The sequence below is a fragment of the Papaver somniferum genome, chromosome 3 (genome assembly GCF_003573695.1).
Source record: "Papaver somniferum cultivar HN1 chromosome 3, ASM357369v1, whole genome shotgun sequence".
In the NCBI taxonomy this organism is placed as follows: domain Eukaryota; kingdom Viridiplantae; phylum Streptophyta; class Magnoliopsida; order Ranunculales; family Papaveraceae; genus Papaver; species Papaver somniferum.
In genome coordinates this window covers 74,225,383-74,245,637 of record NC_039360.1, presented here as the reverse complement: position 1 = coordinate 74,245,637, position 20,255 = coordinate 74,225,383, and the positions used below count along the sequence as shown (strand labels likewise).

At 35.8% G+C, this 20,255-nt stretch overlaps 2 protein-coding genes and 1 long non-coding RNA gene across 3 annotated transcripts; all 3 read right to left on the bottom strand.

Moving 5' to 3' along the window:
• Positions 1 to 3,666: 3,666 nt before the first annotated feature.
• LOC113361364 lies at positions 3,667 to 4,701 on the bottom strand. The gene is made up of 2 exons (XR_003365095.1): positions 4,652 to 4,701; positions 3,667 to 3,905 (listed from the first exon to the last, which is right to left on the bottom strand). It is a non-coding gene; the product is annotated as an uncharacterized LOC113361364 (long non-coding RNA).
• Positions 4,702 to 4,832: 131 nt separating this feature from the next.
• Positions 4,833 to 7,317, bottom strand: LOC113359606 (RWD domain-containing protein 1-like). Its single transcript, XM_026603212.1, has 7 exons — positions 7,156 to 7,317; positions 6,978 to 7,043; positions 6,795 to 6,862; positions 6,665 to 6,692; positions 6,470 to 6,539; positions 5,486 to 5,543; positions 4,833 to 4,961 (listed from the first exon to the last, which is right to left on the bottom strand). Exons 1-7 carry the CDS (start codon positions 7,160 to 7,162, stop codon positions 4,833 to 4,835), a joined length of 426 nt encoding a protein of 141 aa, XP_026458997.1. The 5' UTR covers positions 7,163 to 7,317.
• Positions 7,318 to 12,127: 4,810 nt separating this feature from the next.
• Positions 12,128 to 17,752, bottom strand: LOC113359605 (farnesoic acid carboxyl-O-methyltransferase-like). The gene is made up of 3 exons (XM_026603211.1): positions 17,594 to 17,752; positions 17,151 to 17,489; positions 12,128 to 12,205 (listed from the first exon to the last, which is right to left on the bottom strand). The coding sequence occupies exons 1-3, from the start codon at positions 17,750 to 17,752 to the stop codon at positions 12,128 to 12,130; spliced, it is 576 nt and encodes a 191-aa protein (XP_026458996.1).
• Between the last annotated feature and the right edge of the window lie 2,503 nt (positions 17,753 to 20,255).

Sequence of the window (20,255 nt, the reverse complement as noted above, 5' to 3'; positions counted from 1 at the left end):
AAAAAAAAAAAAAAATCATTACGTTCTTTTTGTTCTATAATTAGTTTGTTTTTTTTAAATAAGGTCATAGGGAAGTAGAAATTTATAAGTCAAGGAAGAAATTGAAGAGAAGAATTAATTGTCAAGGTTCTATGCGGTTCGATAGTTTATCAACTGTTGAAGACCGAAGAAGATGTTGTTTCTACTGAGCACTATGAGAGAGTCGAAGAAAGATACATTTGGTTGCTTTGTTAGTCCGCTTTCAATCTGGAACAAGATCTTTCTAGCACTGGTTTAACTCATCACACGTAATTAGTCCAGTTGTGTAGCAGATGTCCCTCTCATATTTATCTCTCTCCTAATCTTATCCAGATGTAAAGCAGCGGACGCATCTTACAATGTTTATCTAGCTGTGTAGCGGATATCTCTTTATCTAGCAGTGTTGCGGATGTGTCTCCCCTTTTCTTCAGTCAGCTTTAGAGCTGACACCTTTAATTTCTCTGGCATTCTAGTTACTTGGAGATAGGTTGAGAATATGTATGTCCTCATAGCTCTTTGGATACTTGTTGATGAGTGCTAAAAAGTGCATATTTCTATATCTTTTTGTTGGCAATTAACTCATCTTTTGTGCTCTAATTCTCCATTTTATCCCATATTCTGTATTTTCATTGTTTTCAAGAATAAATACTTTTCTTAATTAATTTTGTATTTTTAGGTTCTAAATAAAGTTTGGATGGAATTACGGAGCGAAAAGAGCAGAAAAGTGGTGGAAGCCGATAGGAATCACGCAAGGAAGCCGCGAGGAATGTTGTGCACAAGACCAAAAGGCTAGAAATAGGCTTAACAAGGAAGAATTGTTCTTAAAGAAGATATGGGCTTGGCATACCCAAGGCCCAAAACCCTTACCCAAACCCATTTCCAATATCCATACCCGTATCCTTCGTCAGCCGTCAGATTGTATCACATCTGAATCCAATGGTCGCAGCATCGCCAGTACATCAAAGTCTGAAGATCCTGTCTAACACTACAACACCTAACTCCATCTTGAGCTGTCAGTTTCGTTGTATCAGGCATCCGACGGTCGATACCAGCCTCTTCACTTGTAGCCGTTAGATCAATTTATAATTTCCGCATCCCACGGCTCAGCTTCGCGAATCATCGAGACTTGATGAAACCGCTCAACACCCAAACACCTAACACCTATACCCGCAGAACCAAACACACCCATATCCCTAATTCCATCGACTCCACCTCCATCTTCTCCACTCCGTCTGCAACAGCCTCACCTTCACCACCAACTCCGCCAACTCCACTGCCTCAACCACCACAATCAACCACCAAAAGCCATCATGGCTATCCCTCACCGAAACCCATCATTCCCCTAAACTTCTAGCCATCTATTCTCTCGATTTCTTCCCTGATTTCTCTCTGAAACCCTAGGTAAGAAATCAATAGAATAGGTCGAGTTAGAAACGCAATTGGAAGGCATGGAGAGGAGCAGGAGAGTCAGAGAAGAGCATATTTGGCCTATATAATCCAGGTAGAACTTGGTTCTTTGACAAATATACAAGTATTTGGTGTGGTAGTGCTAACCAACCAAGTGTAAAGCCTATTGGACATACATGATTATTTTGTCACAAAGCATAATGAGAGGAAAGCAGTCTTAAAGTATAAAGACTCGCCTTGTGGCGCGAGGTTTCTCACAAAGCCCAGAAACTGTTCTCTTGTAATGAACTTTATAGTGTTCCGCTACTTAGTTAGCTTGGTAATTTCAAAAGGACTTGAAATGTAGCATATGTATGTGGTTGTTACGTATATTTGAAAGAATCAAGAGATAGAAGATATTTACAAAAGTACTTGATAGCCTTTTGTTTCCCAAATTAAGTGACTTTAAACCACAGAGTGTGTTTACAGTTAGATATAACGCTCATTTATAGATTGACGCAATCAGGCGGATGTGGTATACCCGTCTAAGTGACTATTTGATTTGGAGGGGATAAACAAGTAAGTTATTTTTCCTTGCATACTCACAAGAAAGTTCCTGATTTGGAATTGTAGCTATCTATGTCGATGGTACAGACATGATGGGTACTCTTGATGTAATAAGGGACCTTAAAAACTATTTGAAATCCGAATTTGAGATGAAAAGTCTGGGGAAAGCTCGACCGAATACTGAGCTTGTGGTATATTATTCCACTAGTTTGCATATGTCTAAAGTTGTCAGGAAATTTAACAAAGACATGCATCCTGATAGCACTCCCATGATTAGTCGAGGTTCAAATGTAAGTAAGAGACCATTTCGTCTAAAGGAAGATGACGAAGATGTGTTGGGAGATGAAATTCCCATATCTAAGTACAGTAGACGCATTTTTGTACTTAGTATAATAATGTAGTCGATTAAATTTTACATCCTCAGGGAACTTGTTAGCTAGATATAGCTCAGGGCCAACGCAACGTCATTGGAATGGTATAATGAATGTAATCATGTACTCAAAAGTAACCATTGACATAAAAAAAAATTCCCTACAAGGACATAAAAATGAATGCTAATGAAAGTGCAATCCAAAAGCTGTTGATTATGAAGGAACAATAATATCTTCTCCAACGAAAGTAATCAGGGGGAGATATGATAGACTATTTTCTAAGTCATTATCGATATTCAGTTTCGAAAACTACATGACTAAAGGAACTGTCTGGAACAACTCTGAAAGTAATCAGAGGGAGATGCCGACATCAGGGGAGGATCCAAGGATATGATGTCGACATATTTTACTTCGAAATTGAAGTTGTGTTGCACTCTTTTTCTCTTCGATCCAGAATAGTTTTTCCCAAAGGGTTTTGTTACTCGACAAGGTTTTTAGCGAGACAACACTAAAAACATCAAGTATGTTGAATGTTGAAAGACATAACGATCGCGTTGATATTACTGAAAATATCTTAATCAAAGAAATGAAACGTGATATTCTCTTAAGCAACGAACTTCCAGAATCAACAACAGGGTCTTATAAACATTCAAGTCACCAAAGTAAAGTGTGATAAACTCCTTTTGACTGCATTAGACTAACGAAAATTTTCTGACACCAGGGGGAGCATCTAATGGTGTGTTGAACTATTTTCCTTCACCGAGGTTGCTTTTTCCCATAGGGTTTTAATACTCGGCAAGGTTTTTAATGATACAACAACAAACACCAGGAAGTAATTTGCTAACTAAGGCTATTCTCTTCCCCACAAGGAATTTCTACCTTATGAGTTGTGAAGCAACTAATCAACTTCAACGGAGCAAAGTGATCATCTGCAACGGATCACCTTTACTTACATCTGTCACGTTGTACTATTTTCCCTTCGTCAAGGTTTTGTCCCACTGAGTTTTCCCTTGTCAAGGTTTTAATTAGGTAACGTATACGCATCCAACTATGTTCTAAGTTTTCTTAATATTGTACTCTTTCTTTAGTTCAGGTTTTGTCCCTCTGAATTCTCCTAAAGAAGTTTTAACGAGGCAATTAACTTAGACATGTCGGTCTTTGAAGATCGTATTGCATGTGATGAACTACATGTAAAGTACGAGACAACATGTGAAGTACTACATGTGAAGAGTTGTAATAAGGTTTTGTCCCATTGGGTTTTTCCCTTGTCAAGGTTTTAATGAGGCAACTGATTTCAGCACAAGTCATCAAGGAGAGAACAACATTTGAAGAACTACATTTAAAGCACTATATGTGAAGCACTATGTATAAAGTTTTATTATTGAACCGCACAAGGGGGAGTGTTATAGGGCCTATGGCCCATGGATGTGCGGTCCATTAGATGAATAGGTCTTCCCTTTCATGTATATAAGAGAACATTATACGTATGTAATAATTTGATGCCTCTTTATCAATATCAAGTTCTTCTCCTTCTTTATCTCTTACTTTTCCCTATTATTTCCACTGCAAAAAAAAAATTATTTATTGTTAGCCAGCCATTTTTTTTTTTTGGAGTTAAGCCTCTTTCTTTCATAAATTAACTTGCGTTGAGTTATCATTAAGTGATAATATTCATTTCATCTTTCCAGCGTCACATTCAGCCATTCAGGTGAAGCATGTTGCAATCGATTATCACTTTTTGTGGATGGACTTGTGCAATTCAAAGTTGTTGATGTCTTATATGTTTTGGATGACACTTTTATCAAGGCCCTCCTACATGGCCCAAGATTCATGTTCCTTAAATGTATATATGGTGTGCGTTATCAATGGGAGATTTGATTCCACCATTGTGACCTACAGTAGTTAATCAGTCGACTAGAGATGAATGTAAAAAGAAAATTTTAACAAGAAAAAAAATAATCTAATACTAGTAATAAGCATGAGTCACATCTCAAGCATAAAACTGAGCTAATCCTTTCAAAGATTAAAGCTTCCACAAAAACCTTCTTTTTAGCCATGTACAGGAAAACTATAAGGCCAAAATAAGAGGTTTGGTTTCAGGGGTGCTAAGAAATTTAGTGATGGTTGAGAGGTGAAAAAAAGCTTGAGATGATGAGGGTTAAAAAGAGATGCATATGAAAGGAAATAATAAAACTGGGCTATGGTTACCAACAGTATAAATTTTTAAGCAATTGCAGATTGGATGGGATTTAGACAAAACAGGGATGGTATACAGGAAACCCTATAAAAGAGAAACAAAATTCAATTACCAAGCAAGCCCTCTCAGTCTATCACAGTTCACTCAGATCTCCTCTGAGAAATAACCAACATGGTATTGTGAGCCCCACAAAATCACATTATTACCTAGACAAAAAACCGTTATACAAAAATAAATAATAACCAGAACACCTTCGGTGTACAAAACATATCACAAAGTAGTAACAAATTAAATTAGCGTACATCATCTTTAGTTGTCTCCACTACTTCCTCAACCACAACTTGACGGAATGTTTCATCCAGCCACTCTTTCGCCGATGAAATGAGTGTGTAGATCATAGCCATGCCAAGATTTTCGGATGCCTAAATAACAGAAAGGTGGGTCAAACATTTAACTGCAATTGTTTTCGATAGAAGATGAGCACAGTGAAAAACTGAAGATGCAAATACTTTTATTTGATTATTTCCTTTGAAGTATTTTAAATAATTGGAACATTTATGTTAAACCAAGATGGACATGAAACATTTTCCTTAACACAAACTATAGGAGAACAATGCAAGTATAAGTGTCCTTACATCTAATAAGAAATTACTTAGTTACATACTTATGGGTTACAGGACATATAAGCATGAACAAATCGATTTAGTCACACACCAAAACGGCATTATAAATAAACAGAATCAGCTTCAGCAAATATGAAAGAAAAGAGAAAGAGCAGAAAAATCATCAGGATCGAGCTATTTTCAAATTGAGAAACTACATTTTTTTCAATGAAAACTGGTTCTAGGCCTCAGGATAGAAGTTCGATCAAAAACAATTAAGACCACTGAGAACATTTGTTTCTGAGAATACAATATAAAAATTAGTTAACCACTAAGAGATTTACCTCCTCCTCAAGCTTTTGTTTTAACGCCTGGAGATGCTCTAATGATATTCCTTTCAAACTGCACATAATAAACCCGGAATAGCTTAATTGCTTGAACCAATCTAGGTAGGGGGCATAATAAGAAGCCAAAAAAGTAAATACAACAAGGATAGCCAAGATGGGGATTCCGACTGAGAAGTAGTTAACGATATTTAGTGTTTTGTACATGGGTTATGGGTAGATCGGATAATTTACTCTACAAGTTGAGCAACTTGGGTACATATATACATTTGACTACTGGATGGTTACATAACAATTGCAGAACTAAAAAAATATGGAATCCATGATAACTTGCATGAAAGTAATCTCTAATAGTGTGCTAGTAGGTGAGTGAGAATGAATATACTCAGTGAGGGGTGAATAATTTTGTGAAGATCAGGTCAATTTGGATTTGGCCCATCAAAAAGGTAGCCACCAACAAAAGATGCATGAATGTAACCAAAACGAAGTAACCAATAACATCATTTGCCCAAAACCACAAAGACATACTCGAGGTCCTAAAGGTATCTCGACCAAATATACATGGCCCATATAAAGCAGTCAATGGTATTTCAATTGACCATAATCAGCAACAGTAGAGTGTTCGACTATGAAAGACTAAGCGAAGACAATATACTACAGGACAAGTCTTTATGTAGGGAATCATAACGATATTATGTTTACCAGCCTTATCATTCGCCAAATAGTAGGAGATTCAGGGTTATCCACTATTCCTTCATCTTATCAGAACATTACACAAGAAAAACCACAACGACATACCCGAGGTCCTAAAAGTAACTCGACCACATATAGATGGCCCATATAAAAATAGTCAATGGTATTTCAATTAGCCATAATCCGAAACAGTAGACTTTCGACTATGAAACACTAGCAGGAGACAATGTACTACAGGAGCAGGTCTTTATAAGTAGATAGAGAATCAAAACGATATGTATGTTTACCAACCTTTTCACGTGCAGCAGTGGTGGTTCATCTGGGTACTTTTCAGTGTGAGCAAAAACTAAAGCCAGTAGAACTGCAGCATAAAACAGCATCAAAATGTTAACTAATACGATTAAAGTAACGAGCACCATGAGTAATGCAAACCAAAATACGACAACACTAAATTGTAGTATTTTTTTATCAGCAATACTGTCATACCTTTAGATGTCTCCTCATCATCTTCTTCCTGATCACCAGAAAACCCAAACATGTAAGCAGATTCAGGGTTCAGGGTTCACTTCTATATGCCCGGACATAAAATTTAATAAGAAAGTAAGAAAAATCTTACTTGTGGAGAGATAGTAATCTGGAAGCAACGATTGGATGTGTTTAATCCACTGTCACTAGCATCAATTTCTGATAACAAAAACATTGAATTCTGTAAACAAATCTCTCTGGCGTTCGATTAAGGTCGTAAAATAAGCAAAAGGAAAAGATATAGCATAGATATGATTGAGATTCACAAACAAACCTTCAAATTCATCCATAAGGATAGCTTGTAAAGCTTCAATTTCCATCTCTTGTTCTTGAGCATAGTCTATACAATCAAACAATCCAAACTCCACAAACTCAGAACAAATTTAAAAGGAAATTTGGGCAAAAGATATATGAAATCAAATTTGAAGTAGAAATTAGGGTTTGATTCATACCTATCATGGCTTCGACTTTTAGTTCTAATTTCCGAAGAGTTACTTTCCGGAATTTGCAGAGAAGCTTTCTCTCCTACTGACTGTAGAGAGGAAGAATGAAAACCTAAAACAGGTCAGGAACCAAAGAGGTGAAAACAAAAGAGGGAAATTATGTTAAGGGTGCGGGGTGCCGTAGTTTTCAGCCAGGGGCTTTTTGTCATATTGGCACCATGTTGACTGTATTATTTTAACTCGCAGGTTGTTTGTTTTTCCCTATGATCGTCACTTAGAGCGTCCACAGTGGTGCGAGTATAACTAAAGACCAAAGATTAAAAAAAAAGATCAAATTTGGGTTTAGTCCGTCCTGTGGCGTAGCGGGTGATGAGTAAATTTGGTCGCGCGTTGATATAAATTCCGCTTCATCGTCCAGCGTAGATAAAGATTACGCCTGGCATGGGGCGTTGATAAAGATAACGCCTGGTATGGGGCGTTGATAAAGATAACGCCTGGTATGGGGCGTGAACTATAGCAACGCCTGGTGTGTGGGACGGAGATTATACGTTCGCCCGGATTCAAAAAAAAAAAAGATGGGGCGTTGATAAAGACAACGCCCCAAGCAAAGTTTTCAAAGCTAGTTAATGGTGGGATCATGACTATATCAACGCCCCAAGAGAGGCGTTAACTTTATGTACGTCTGGGTGTCCGGCGTTAACTTTACGTACGCCCCATCCAGGCGGACATTATACCAACGCCCCATCCAGGCGGACATTATACCAACGCTCCATCCAGGCGGACATTATACCAACGCCCCTGCATCAGGCGTTAACTTTATGAACGCGTGGCTACATGTGGACATTATACCAACGCCCGTCGGGTAGGCGGACATTATATAAACGCCCGACTATATTTGGGTTTGGTCTTGATCGCTGACCAAATTTGGTCTGGGTTTTACTCTTTGATCAAATTTTGATCGATGGTCCGTCCCACTACGCCAGCCCACTCGACACCAAATTTGGGTTTAGTCGTCCACTGCAGTTGCTCTTAGGGCCGGCACTAGCCATCAAGGTGGGATAGTAATATGGCCAGCGTTCTTATTGTTTGACAAACAATTTTACATAAAAAGAAAAGATAAAAAAAATTGAAAGTTCAGACTCACGATTTTCATATCTTCAAAGAGAGATGAGGGCGGTGATCTCCTATTAGTCATCTCAGTCTTTTCTTCACCAATGTCACCATAACATATTTGCATGGCATAAGAAATTGCCTGCAAACTTACGGCAAAACAAGTGGCCAGGAAATCAACTACAATAAATTTGGCGTGCCCTGCTTAGTGGGAAAATTTCACCGGGAAGTGTAAGAGAATCTTAGCAAATTTTCTGAATATCTATAATATGAGTCTCGACGAGAAGTATTTGGGAGCTCCCATAACTATAATAACTCAAACCCACGATTCTTTCCTATGTTCTGTGGAAAAGAGAGTGATGGGTGGCTAACTCAATTCCTATCACAGGAATGGAGGACCACTTTCGTGAAACATATATGTTTGACATGCAATATCTTTGTATCAAATGGCTACTTTTTTAATCCCAAAAATTATATGCTATAAGATTGATACTCACCTTAATAAATATCGGTGGGTAAAAGATCTAAGATAAATAAAAAGTTGAACCCGAACGATTAAGCTTCAGAAAAAATGAAATTAATAACTTAGTTATGTTGTTAAGGAGTGTATATACTTGTTGAAAATCCAGATTCTCTTTTAACAACAATGCTTAAAGTAAAATATCTTGAGAATATGTGGATGTGCTTAATTATAAATTCCCGGTACTGCTTCTTGGTTATGAAAATGCCTCCACTAAATCATGTGAAAGATAAAACCCTTTATTTCTTGAGTGCTGAGGAAGAAAACCTCGTATATCTGTGGTGTGATAATTAGATCCCTTACTGCCACATGAAGGGTCAATACCGTGCCAGATAAGAATTTAAAAGTTAAAGACTTGATTAACTATGACTCAAGATCTTGGGACAAATCAAAACTGAGTGTTATATTTGATCAACAATCAAAAGAGTTGATTGAACAGATAACCGCTTAGTTTGGAATTTTTTAGTGATAAGAATTTGGACTCCAGCTAAAGACATATATTTCTGTACCAAAAATGCCTATACAACTCTTAACGTGAGTGGTGATACCTCTAGGATGCAGATATGTGGACGAATTTGTGGACCAAAATATACATGCAAGGATTCAACTCTTTGGAAAGCTCTGAAAGGTGCTCTGTCTGTGAATGAAGTTTTCAACTCTCGCATACATATCTTTAAATTTCATTGACCTAAGTGCAAGTTGAAGCCAGAACCAATTATGCATTCACTTGTTACTTTCCAAAAGCATAATAAAGTTGGTTTATGATTAATGACAATACTCAAGAATCATACCTTTCATCAGTAGATCATATTTTGGCTCCTACTCACCCCCTATAAAGACTCTTCTGGGAAATCTGAAACTTTCCCCTTAGTTGCTTGCATTTTATGGTTAATTTGGACTAGCATAAATGAGATTGTTCACAATAGAAAAACTGAGGAACCACCAATTACAATGGAAAGAACTAAATTAATGTTATTGACGTCTCATGAAGCTACTCCTCTTAATCTTTTTTTTTTAGCTAAATCACATTTTTATTGATTTTAATCAAATTTAGAATTTCAAAATTTGAAAAACTAAAGAAAAGCTAAAAAAGCTTAAGAATTACACTTTAAGTAGAAACTGTTATATCTAACAAAATCTATAATACTTTTTATCTGGTAATTCAACTTGAGATAGAGATGAAGGCTTTCCTCTATTAACTACCACAGATCCTTGAGGTAATCTTGCACCCTGTTTAGCTAGCTCAATTGCAGAGAAATTCACTTCCTTATGATATTGTTCATAGATAATTTCAGGAATCTCCTTCTTGGCTTTTACCCATCTTGATTGTAAACACCAAGGCGCGTATTACACCTTATTTTGCATCTTCTATTATTGTTAAAGAATGAGATCTGATGAGTATTCTAGTGCGTTGAAGTTTAACTGCCCATTCAGTAGCCCACACAATAGATAGTGCATCAGCTATAGAAGTAGAAATACCAGTCCCACCTGAGACAGTTCCAATGACCTGACCTTCATGACCTCTAGCAATAATACCAAAACCACCCATACCTGGATTACCAACAGCCATTCCAGCACAACAAAATAGAACATAACTTTCATTTGGATTGAACCATTGACATTCTTGGATTCTTTTGAATTTCATATTTCTCTGACCAAGGTTGAAGAACTGAAGTATTTTAGAATCATAATTCTGCCCCCATATTGTACCTGTCATTCTGTAGCCACCATAGAATACTAGGCTCATGATTCTTCTTTTGAAGCATTCCAAATTGGGAGATATATTTTCATGAATAAATTTATTTTTTTGGAACCAAAGTTCTCTCATTGTTGCACATGCTGCTATTATCCATACTTGTTTGACAATTGAGATTTTATGTTTTGCAAGGTTAATAATGTCTGAGAAGGAAGTAGGTATTTGGAATTGAAAAATAGTAACTAACCATTTCCATATATGCTTGCTGAAACTGCAGGACCACAGGAGATGTTCCATACTGTCTTGAGATTGCTGGAAGATACAACATTCAGAAGCAAGAGAGTAGCCTTTCTTGATTAATTTTTCATCATCAATGCGCACTCCCTGTTGAATCTTCCATACATTACTAGCTATGCTTGGATGTCGAAATTTTTTCCAAATTTGGTCAGGCCAATGTATTCTTGGTTGCTTGTTTCTAGTTTTCTCAACTGCAGATGATGTAGTAAATGAATCGTTACGAATCTTATGGTTGACGCAAATCATCAGAAATCCTCTCCTTAGGAGTCTCCTCTAGAAAGTTGGATCAACACAGATGGAGCTTGGAACCCAAATCCTAGCAATTGGGGAATTGATGGATTTGATTATCTGAGACTCAAAGCACTCATTCATCTAGGATTAATCAACCAACCTATTTTGTTAATTCCTCTGTAGAAGAAGCAGAAGTGCAAGCAATCAAAGAGGCGCTAAGGATAGCTTCGATAAGGAAGGTTGAGAACTTAAAAATTTGAGTTGATCAGATTAACTGACTAATTTAGTATACGATAAATTATATCTTAACCCGACTTATTACATCTGACTCAAATTATTAAAAAAAAAACAAAAAACTATTGAATCTAGTCATAATTTGTGAGTCAGACAAGATATAGTCAAGATGTATAAGGCAGGTCAGACATCAGGAAAATGCAAAAACAAACAATCTGTTAACTTGGGACGAGTAAATTTCACATCCCTTACAAAATTTCTTAGATTTGTAGTTTAAGAGCTTAAATGCATATTGACCATGAGAACTTATAAATGTGTTGAAAATATATAAAGTAATAGTAGCTTACTAGCTTCAAGTATTTTGCTTTTAAAAATTTGAGTTTACATATCATTCATGAATACAACCATAATGTTAGAAATTATTCATGAAAAGTTCAATTATTCGGTGTGGCTAGACAAAATGGTTGAAATTAAACTAACAAAACTGCATCACAAATAAACATATAAATAAAGCTATAATGTTTAGACTAGTGCCAATAATAATATCATTGCACTTGGGAACAAGAAAAAAATGACAAGAATTCTCTTCTGAATGATGAATACAACCATAATTTTTGCACTATTGTGCAATGCTAAAGCTATTGCGTTTCATAACAAGAAACATTTGGAAAGACTTGTCTTCTAATTTAGTAAAGACGAAAGAGGAACAACAAGTTTTGTGGAATAAAGATCGAACAATTTGTCTAAATCATCATCGTTGAACCCAAACTGTTGATTGATGATTTATTCACTTGCATCTCTCATATGTTTATTAAGTATTTGTGCATCACTTGCTGGTACAATGTTTCCAATCTCTCTAATCTTTATATAGTGAAACACCCGGTTCTCTCTACTTATTCTTTCACTTGTTTAGGCGATGTTAAGTATGATGTCAAGTTGAAGGAATCCACTTTAGCTTCATCTACGATATCCTGCATGCACACACACAACAAATTAACTGAAATTATGACTTTCCATCCGATGTTAAGTTATGTAGTTAAGTCCTAGACTATGCGCACCCTAGCATCTAAAATTGATCTCGTCATAATTGAACAATATTCTCTGTTGTGTTGGAAAATAATTTAGTTCTAAACTGAGTTATACATTCATTTGATGTTTCCAAGCTACGAAAATAAGTGCAAAACGAATATTATCTCATAATAATAATAAAAGTTACCATTTTTACCAATTTCATAAGACAAGATCCCAAAAAATCCAAAAGTAAATCAAGACTTGTTTGAGAAAGTATTGTTTTATCAGAGATAGATGGAACCAAAATCATTAAACATCAATCCACCACAGACAATCTCGTGTCCACGAGCAAGAAGAAAAACTTCCATGTCCATAACATATTAATAAGCCTGAAAAACCTCATCTGAAGCATTACTATAATGTATCCTTCATTTATTCCATGTTGAGTTGATATCACCAGCACCTTTTAGAATTCTAGAAAGCCAATGAAGTGCAGTAGATGAATTAACGAAATTAAGGGAAGCTCGAGGAAAAAAACGCCCGTAAAATAAACCTGGTACACATGCTACAAAGTAACGCTTTTCTACAGGGATTGATGCAAATAAAGTGTTAAAATCGTTTGATAAAATATCATTAAAATGTACTTGAAACTTAGGTGTTGCAGTTTGCTTAAGTTACGACCCGTGAAAATATGATTCAAATTTAGGATCCACGGCTTCAATTATGGCATTAACAAAATCGAGACTATTGGATCCCACCGAACAACCCAAGTCAACAATGCGAGTAGTGGTGTTTGGGTTGTTGATTAATTAGTTAGTTTTCGATGTTGAATTCTTTAACAATTGCTTCGTGAGTCATCCCTTGTGAAAGATCAATACCACGTCTCTTCCCATAAAAAAATTGATCATTGGTTTAAGCGAAAATACAAGCTAGTTACTCTAGCAGAAAATGAAAACTGATCATTGATTTCAGCACAACAACACCAATATAGATGCTACGAACTGTCTGCATGTTAAAACGTATACACTAAAACCTCCATATATTTATACTTTATATCGGAAAAAAAAAATTGTGGTCCCAACTTGGACCATTTATAAATAGTAATAACCTCTACTTTTTAATATTAATGATTTTTCTCACTTTCTCTCTAAGAAATTGACCTCTGTATTGTAATAATCGACTTTATATTAAAAAAGTATAAAACTTATTACATTAAAATTTATGATGAGTAATATACCTATCTACGATTGTTCGGGAAAAAAGATATAATTTTTTGGTTTTTAACACATTTTTAACTTGTGAATACGTAAATCTCGTCAACTTTTACAGGCTCCTTATTATTGAAGCCAACATGTTTCTAACTAGTCTAATTTCAACAATAATTTCTTCTTCAGTTAAAGCATAAGCAACTTTTTGCTCATTTGAAAAATTAAAAAAGACATCGGTATCAATTAGCATTTAAGTAGCATTGAACTTGAAAATCTTAATTTTTTCTAGATACACCTTTGTATATTAATAACCTTCGTATATTAATAATTTTGTGCATTCCCAAGGGCGTAATATGAAGAGGTTCTATTGTATTTCCTCTTTGTTTGTTTAGATTTAACTCGGGATCGACATCACATTCAGACCGAGTCAGATCTTTTTTCCTTCTTATATGTTTGTCATTATTTCAACTCAGATCATACATGCATTCAACTTAGAATTACATGAGTCAGGTATATAAATATACCTGACTCGTTAGACACATATCTTGTTGGATCAAGAAAAATATTAGTCGGACTCGGACAATTCGGTTGAGTTAGAGATAAAAAATCCCCGTTAATAATGGATATATGATATGTGGACTAGAAAAGGGAGAAAAAGCTAGTATATATGTGCATAAAGAGATGAATTCTGGACATAGTTGTGCTTCTCAGTTCCGCCTTTCATTGGACGTGAATCAAAAACCTGATTTTTTTCATCTCCATCTCCGTCGCTAATTGATACCTTCCCCTTTGATAGTTCATCGACTATTTATACATGGCAAAACTCTTGTGAATCTCTCTGGAAACATTTTGAAAGTGCGAAATGGCACCATGACCCAACTATTTTTATTTTTTTGGGTACACGCCACAGCGCCCTTAAGTTTCGACCCTACTGAGCTTAATCAGCTAATATGATGCAGACTTGTTGGTCCACGTTAATAGTATCACAGGGAGAGTGTTCCTATATAGCCGGTCCTGAAGTTTTGCCCCACAGTGGAATTTTATTTTGTGAAGGAATTTTTTTTTTGTTTTGCTAGGTAAAAATGATTTATTGAAGCAAAAAAAACGTAATTACAAAAATTACATAATGGGAGGCTCGAGGATTCCCCACCCCGATAAACCAAAGAGGAAAAAAGAATAGCAACAAAATAGCACTAAAAGCTCATAAAATAAGCTTCTAAACACAAATAAATAACAAAAAGAGGAAATCTAAGAACATTAAAAACGTTTGCGCCCCTTATTTCCCACTCTAAAATTCCTCTTCGTGGGAAAAAAAAAGAGAGGAAGAACCTCTTTAGATTATATTAATTGGAAACCATGAACAAGCTAATTCAAGTACATCGAATAGATACAACAAGAAAATACAAAAGAAAAATACCACAACAACATAGGAATTGTAATATAACAAAAGTACATAATTGTTGATCATATAAGTAATCGATGTAATCAAAGGGATGGTGTTTTGAATCTGCATCCACCATTTGGAAAATTCTTCTTCTTCATTAAGAGAAAATCCTTTGTAAAAAGGATAAATTGCACTAAACATCATTATCATAACCAATTCCAGTATCCATTGATCTTGTTTGATTGAATATATCATCGGATTCCAATTGAAATGCCCGAAGGCTATAGGAAATCGCACTAATGGCGAGTATTGCATGACATAGAACATCCATGAGATATAAACAGTAAAACTAAAAAATAAAACAAACCCTAAAACCTAAAATCAGAAATAATATGATTTTTTTATTGAAAACATTAAAAACTAATTACACAAACCCGAATCTACTCGCAAAATCTGATATCTCAGATAAATCCGAGCAAATCTAGGTTTGGAGATGAAGAAGATGGAAGAAAAGAAGTTTCAGAGAATTATTTGGAAAATACGGTTATGATTTTCTTGTTAATGGAATACGATGAAAGAGAATGATAAAGAAACCACCGAACAAAAGAATTGAACTTTTCCAGCGAGAAGAAGTGTTCTCGTTTTATTTTTTTGATACTATTGGTGTTTAACACTATGTTTTTTTTCAGACTCTGTCTCGAGCCGTATGTTTTTTTTATTTTGAATCAGATTTGACTCGTGATCTAACTCAGACCTAACCTCTAACTTAATGGGTCGAATAAAATACCTCTGGCTCATGGGACAAAGTCACTAACTCACATATTTTTGGGTTAGATGAGTCACATCTGACTCAAAAAGAAAACGTATTAAGTCAGATACAGATGAGTCAGGAGATATCAGTTACATCCAGACGAGTCAGATTCACACGACTGAGATGATTCACGAAACAAAAAACAAGATGTAATTATGGTCGTGGATTGTTTGTTTTTCTGACTCAACTACTCAGTATATGTACATGACTCATTATATCTCAATACGAATTTTGAATATCTGAATCAAAAATTAGAAGAAAAAAAACTTTTAAATCTGGTGAGAACTGACTGAGATACTTTAGAGTCGAGATGTATGAGGCAAATCAGATATCAGGAAAATATAAAAACAAACGATCTTATATTTGGGACGAATCACATTCAAACCCCTTAGGTTTTTTCTCAAATTTGCAATTCAAGAGCTCAAATGCTTAGTGGCAGTGGAAACTTGAAAATGTGTTGCAAATATATAGAGTAGTAGCTAACTAGCTTCAGGTATTTTGCTTTTCGAAATTACGTATTGTTTAGGAGTAGTTCAAATTTTCGGTGTAGCTAGTATTGGAGAAAAATGAGTCTTTAGTTTAAATGTTTTGGTCTTGGTGTAGTTTGATCTTAGGACCTAAGGGTTCTATGGATGCTCACTCATTTATTTGAGTGAATGAATCTCTTTAGTTCCACATTGGGTATACTAGATAAGGAGCTCCACTATATAACCATATTCCTATGGATATGTTGATAAATGAGGGTGAAGCGGGTACACCATACACCAAGTCGTGTGTCCACTCGATATTATTTTTGCTAGTTTTACCTTTAGGAAATTAATTCCAAAAATAATTTCCTTAATTGTTTTATTTATAGGAGAATTCCTTTTTCGTTTTTGATTTGTTTTACAGGAAACTTGTTTTATATGGAAACCTAAATCTAACATGATTTACAAGTAATCTTCTTCTATAAATACTACTCGAAAATCTGTTTAAAAAACACACCAGAAGCGACTCTTATTTTCATCATCTTCTTGCTTTGTTTTCTGCGGCGTGTTCACTTCCAATCCATGTTGCTAAGTTCAAGAGTGGGTAACTTACGTTGTGCTAACTCAAGTTATGTCGGGCAGCATATCCTGGACACATCTTCGATGTGAGGGGTTTATCATTACTCATCTCGAGTATACTCGTGAATCAATATGTTAAGGACAACTTGTTGAACCTGTGATTCTGTCCTGGTCAAGTTGTTTTGGTAGAGTTGTTTGATTCAATTCTTTATATATTATTTTGATAGATCTAACATGATGTTAATTGTTGCAAGATTCCAACAGCTAGAACCAAAATGGTTGCAATTAAACTACCAACGACAACAAAATTAAATGGATAAATACATCCATAATGTTCGCACTAGTTCTGTCCAATAACAATGTCATTGCGTTTGAGAACAAGAAACAAAAATGAAGAGATTTCTCTGCGAAAGGATGCACACAACCATAATGTTTGCATTATTATGCAATACTTACGCTATTGCGTTTGAGAACAAGAAACATTTGAAAAGACTTGTCTTCTGATTTAGTAAATATTGAGAGAGGATCAACAAGTCTTTCGGAATAAAGCTCAATCAATTTGTCTAAATCATCATCACTGAACCCAAAGTGTTGCTTGAATATTTCTTCACTTGCAGATCTCATATGGTTAGCTAGTATTTTTGCACCACTTGATAGTGGAAACAATGTTTCCAATCTCTCCAATCTTTCTATAGTGAAACACCTAGTTCTCTCTACTAATTCTTCAACTTGTTCTGGTGATGTTATGTATGACGGCATGTTGAATGAATCCAGTTTAGCTTCATCCACGATATCCTGCAAGCTAGCACACATTAAGTTATTTGATATTAGTTTCCATCCGATGACAAGATATGTAAGCCTTAGACTATGCACACACTTGTAGCGTCAAAAGAAGTTACCATTTTTGCCAATTCCATAAGACAAGATTCCAAAACATCCAAAAGCAAACCAGGACTTGGTTTAGAAAGTAATGTTTCATCAGCGATAGCTGGGACCAAAATAAACATCAATCCACCACACACAATCTCGTGTGCACGATCAAGAAGAAAAGCTTCCATGTCCATAACATATTGAGATGAATAAGCTTGAAAGACCTCATCTGGAGCATTACTATAGTGTATCCTTCATTTATTACATGTTGATTTGATATCACCCGCCGGCGTTTTGGAGCTTTAGAAAGACAATGAAATGCAGTTGATGAATTAACAAAGTGAAGTGGAGCTCGAGGAACCAAACGTCCGTAGAATGAACCCGGCACACCTGCTGCAAAGTAATGTTTATCAAAAGGAATTGGCGCAAATAGGGTGTTAAAACCGTTTGATGTTATGTCATTAAATTATACTTGAAACTCTGGTGTTGCATTTTGCTTAAGGTCTAGCCCTTGAAAATGTGATTCAAATTTAAGATCCATGGCTTCGATTATTGCATTAACAAAAACGAGACTATTGGATCCCACCGAACAACCCAAGTCAACAATGCGAATAGTGGCGTTTGGGTTGTTTATTAGTAGTTGGTTTTCGACATTGAATTCTTTAGCAATTGCTTCTTTTATCATCCCTTGTGAAATATCAATACCACGTCTCTGCCGATAACAAGAAAAAGTTAGACTAAAAAGGATCGGGAAGCAAAAGACACAAGCTAGTTAGTACCAACCGCTCGATTGTTATTTCCACCTTGTTAATTAGTGTGGATTTGACTTATTATTGGTATCAAACTTGGGACGAGTCAGATTATTTATTTTTTCTTCTTTATTTTATTTGTGATAAGATTTTTCCGCACATGCATCCGCACCTGCAATCTGGAAATAAGCCCGTCATATTTATCACAGGGACCAGGATATACCACAGTTTGTATGTGTTAGAGCATAGCTCGGTAGACCTCGCATGCGTTGCTATCTCAAGCATGTTTGTCAATGTTAGTGATCAAAACTATGAGTCTTGATTTCTAGTCTACATAGCTAAGTCTGAGACTAGGATAGAAAAGTTTAGTTGATCTCAAGGACTTCATGGCGATTCATCATACAACGACGAAGATCTACACAAGGAACCGTGGAACTTCATCAACAAAAAGGTATATGGAGACTTGAACTTATCTATTACTCAAAATTCTATCTCTTCTATCTCCTACTTCTTATGAGACAAAAGTCGTATGCTATATAGACTGGATCATACACATTTGATATTTCGATCCGAGTATATCACGCCTATCTATATCTCGAAATCATGTGTTGGTAAAGCGTTTCGCTTTGATCGGGTTTATCTTCACCTAATGACGAAAGTCATATTGTTTCAATCGCTTTGACGAGAAATAGTGTAAAACTATATAACGTCCTCTAAGAATGTTTCAATGGTTGGAATGAGAGTTTAGGTCAATATAAACAATGATGGATATAAGCATTGTGTGGAAACACATATGTGCATAAGTCCTATCCTTAATCCGAAGTTTGCGAACTTTGTTGATTGAGAGAAACCGGAGGAATTGGCTTTGCCAAGTCCGGGAACTGACGCAAGTTCTCTTGCCGAGAATTTCTGCTGGGATTTTCCAAAAACTCGTTTGTGTGTTTAGTCCGCGAACTCAGTCCGCGAACTGACGGAACTCTTCTTGCCGAGATTTTCTGCTGAGTTTGGAAAACTCTGCCGGGTTGCCTTAAGTCGGCGAACTTTCTTGCGTACTTGAGTGAGTTATGATCTAAAGATGTTCTTTGAACATTAAACTTAAATTACTAAGGAATGCTTTATGCAAACCGTGGCTATAAAGTTCGTGATCCAATTCAATCGAATCGAATCATCTTTGTTTCAATTTTGTCTTGTGTAGTTACATAAGATCTCATAACAATTGAACAACTCTTTAACTAGTTCATTTGAGTCAATTGAACTAGTTATGGTGAAGAAGAACAAGGTTAATATGAAATGCTCATATGGTTGACATTTTGGGTTACTATGTTGAACCAACATACACGTACACGTTTGGGAACGATTTTCACAAACCCAGTAAACGTACATCTCAAGTGTGTGTGACAAGCTAAGTTTTCGATCTAACGGTTAAGAAATATTAGCTTGAATCTAAATCAGGTTTTCATCTAACGGTGAATATGGATTGCTTTGTAACTAAGGCAAAACCCTGATTTGAAGACTATATATAAGAGACATCTAGCATTGGGCAAAATTAATCCCCATACGTCTATGTGATACTAGTGCGCTCGCTAGAGTCGATTCTCCTCTAACCTTTGGTTTTCTTCTCTAAAACCAGGTTAACGACTTAAAGAATTCATTGGGATTGTGAAGCCAGACCGATACTACTTTTATCGCAGTTGTGTGATCTGATCTTGCATCTTATATCGTACGAGTACAATATAAGATGCAAGATCTATTGACTGGCTTGAGATCGTGAGAGTTCTCCGATAGGCAAGATAAAGAAGTCACAAACATCTTCGTCTCACTGTTTGTGATTCCTCGACAAACCGCCTGTGTGGTCAGGAAGGATTGTAGAGATGTGATTGATTAATCTAGGCTGTTCTTCGGGAATATAAGACCGCATTATCAATTGGTTCCTATTCACCTT

Bases quoted from the DNA above. Each gene is read 5' to 3' on its own strand.
- LOC113359606 (XM_026603212.1), bottom strand. The intron at 6,863-6,977 runs GTTTGTTTGTGA...TTTTGTTATCAG, and splicing joins CCTTATGGATGAATTTGAAG to AAATTGATGCTAGTGACAGT. The intron at 6,540-6,664 runs GTATGACAGTAT...TTTATGCTGCAG, and splicing joins TGATGAGGAGACATCTAAAG to TTCTACTGGCTTTAGTTTTT.
- LOC113359605 (XM_026603211.1), bottom strand. From the start codon at position 17,752: ATGGAAGCTTTTCTTCTTGATCGTGCACACGAGATTGTGTGTGGTGGA. The intron at 17,490-17,593 runs GTAACTTCTTTT...GCTAGCTTGCAG, and splicing joins TTATGGAATTGGCAAAAATG to GATATCGTGGATGAAGCTAA. The intron at 12,206-17,150 runs GTAAGTATTGCA...GTGTGCATGCAG, and splicing joins TTGTTCTCAAACGCAATAGC to GATATCGTAGATGAAGCTAA.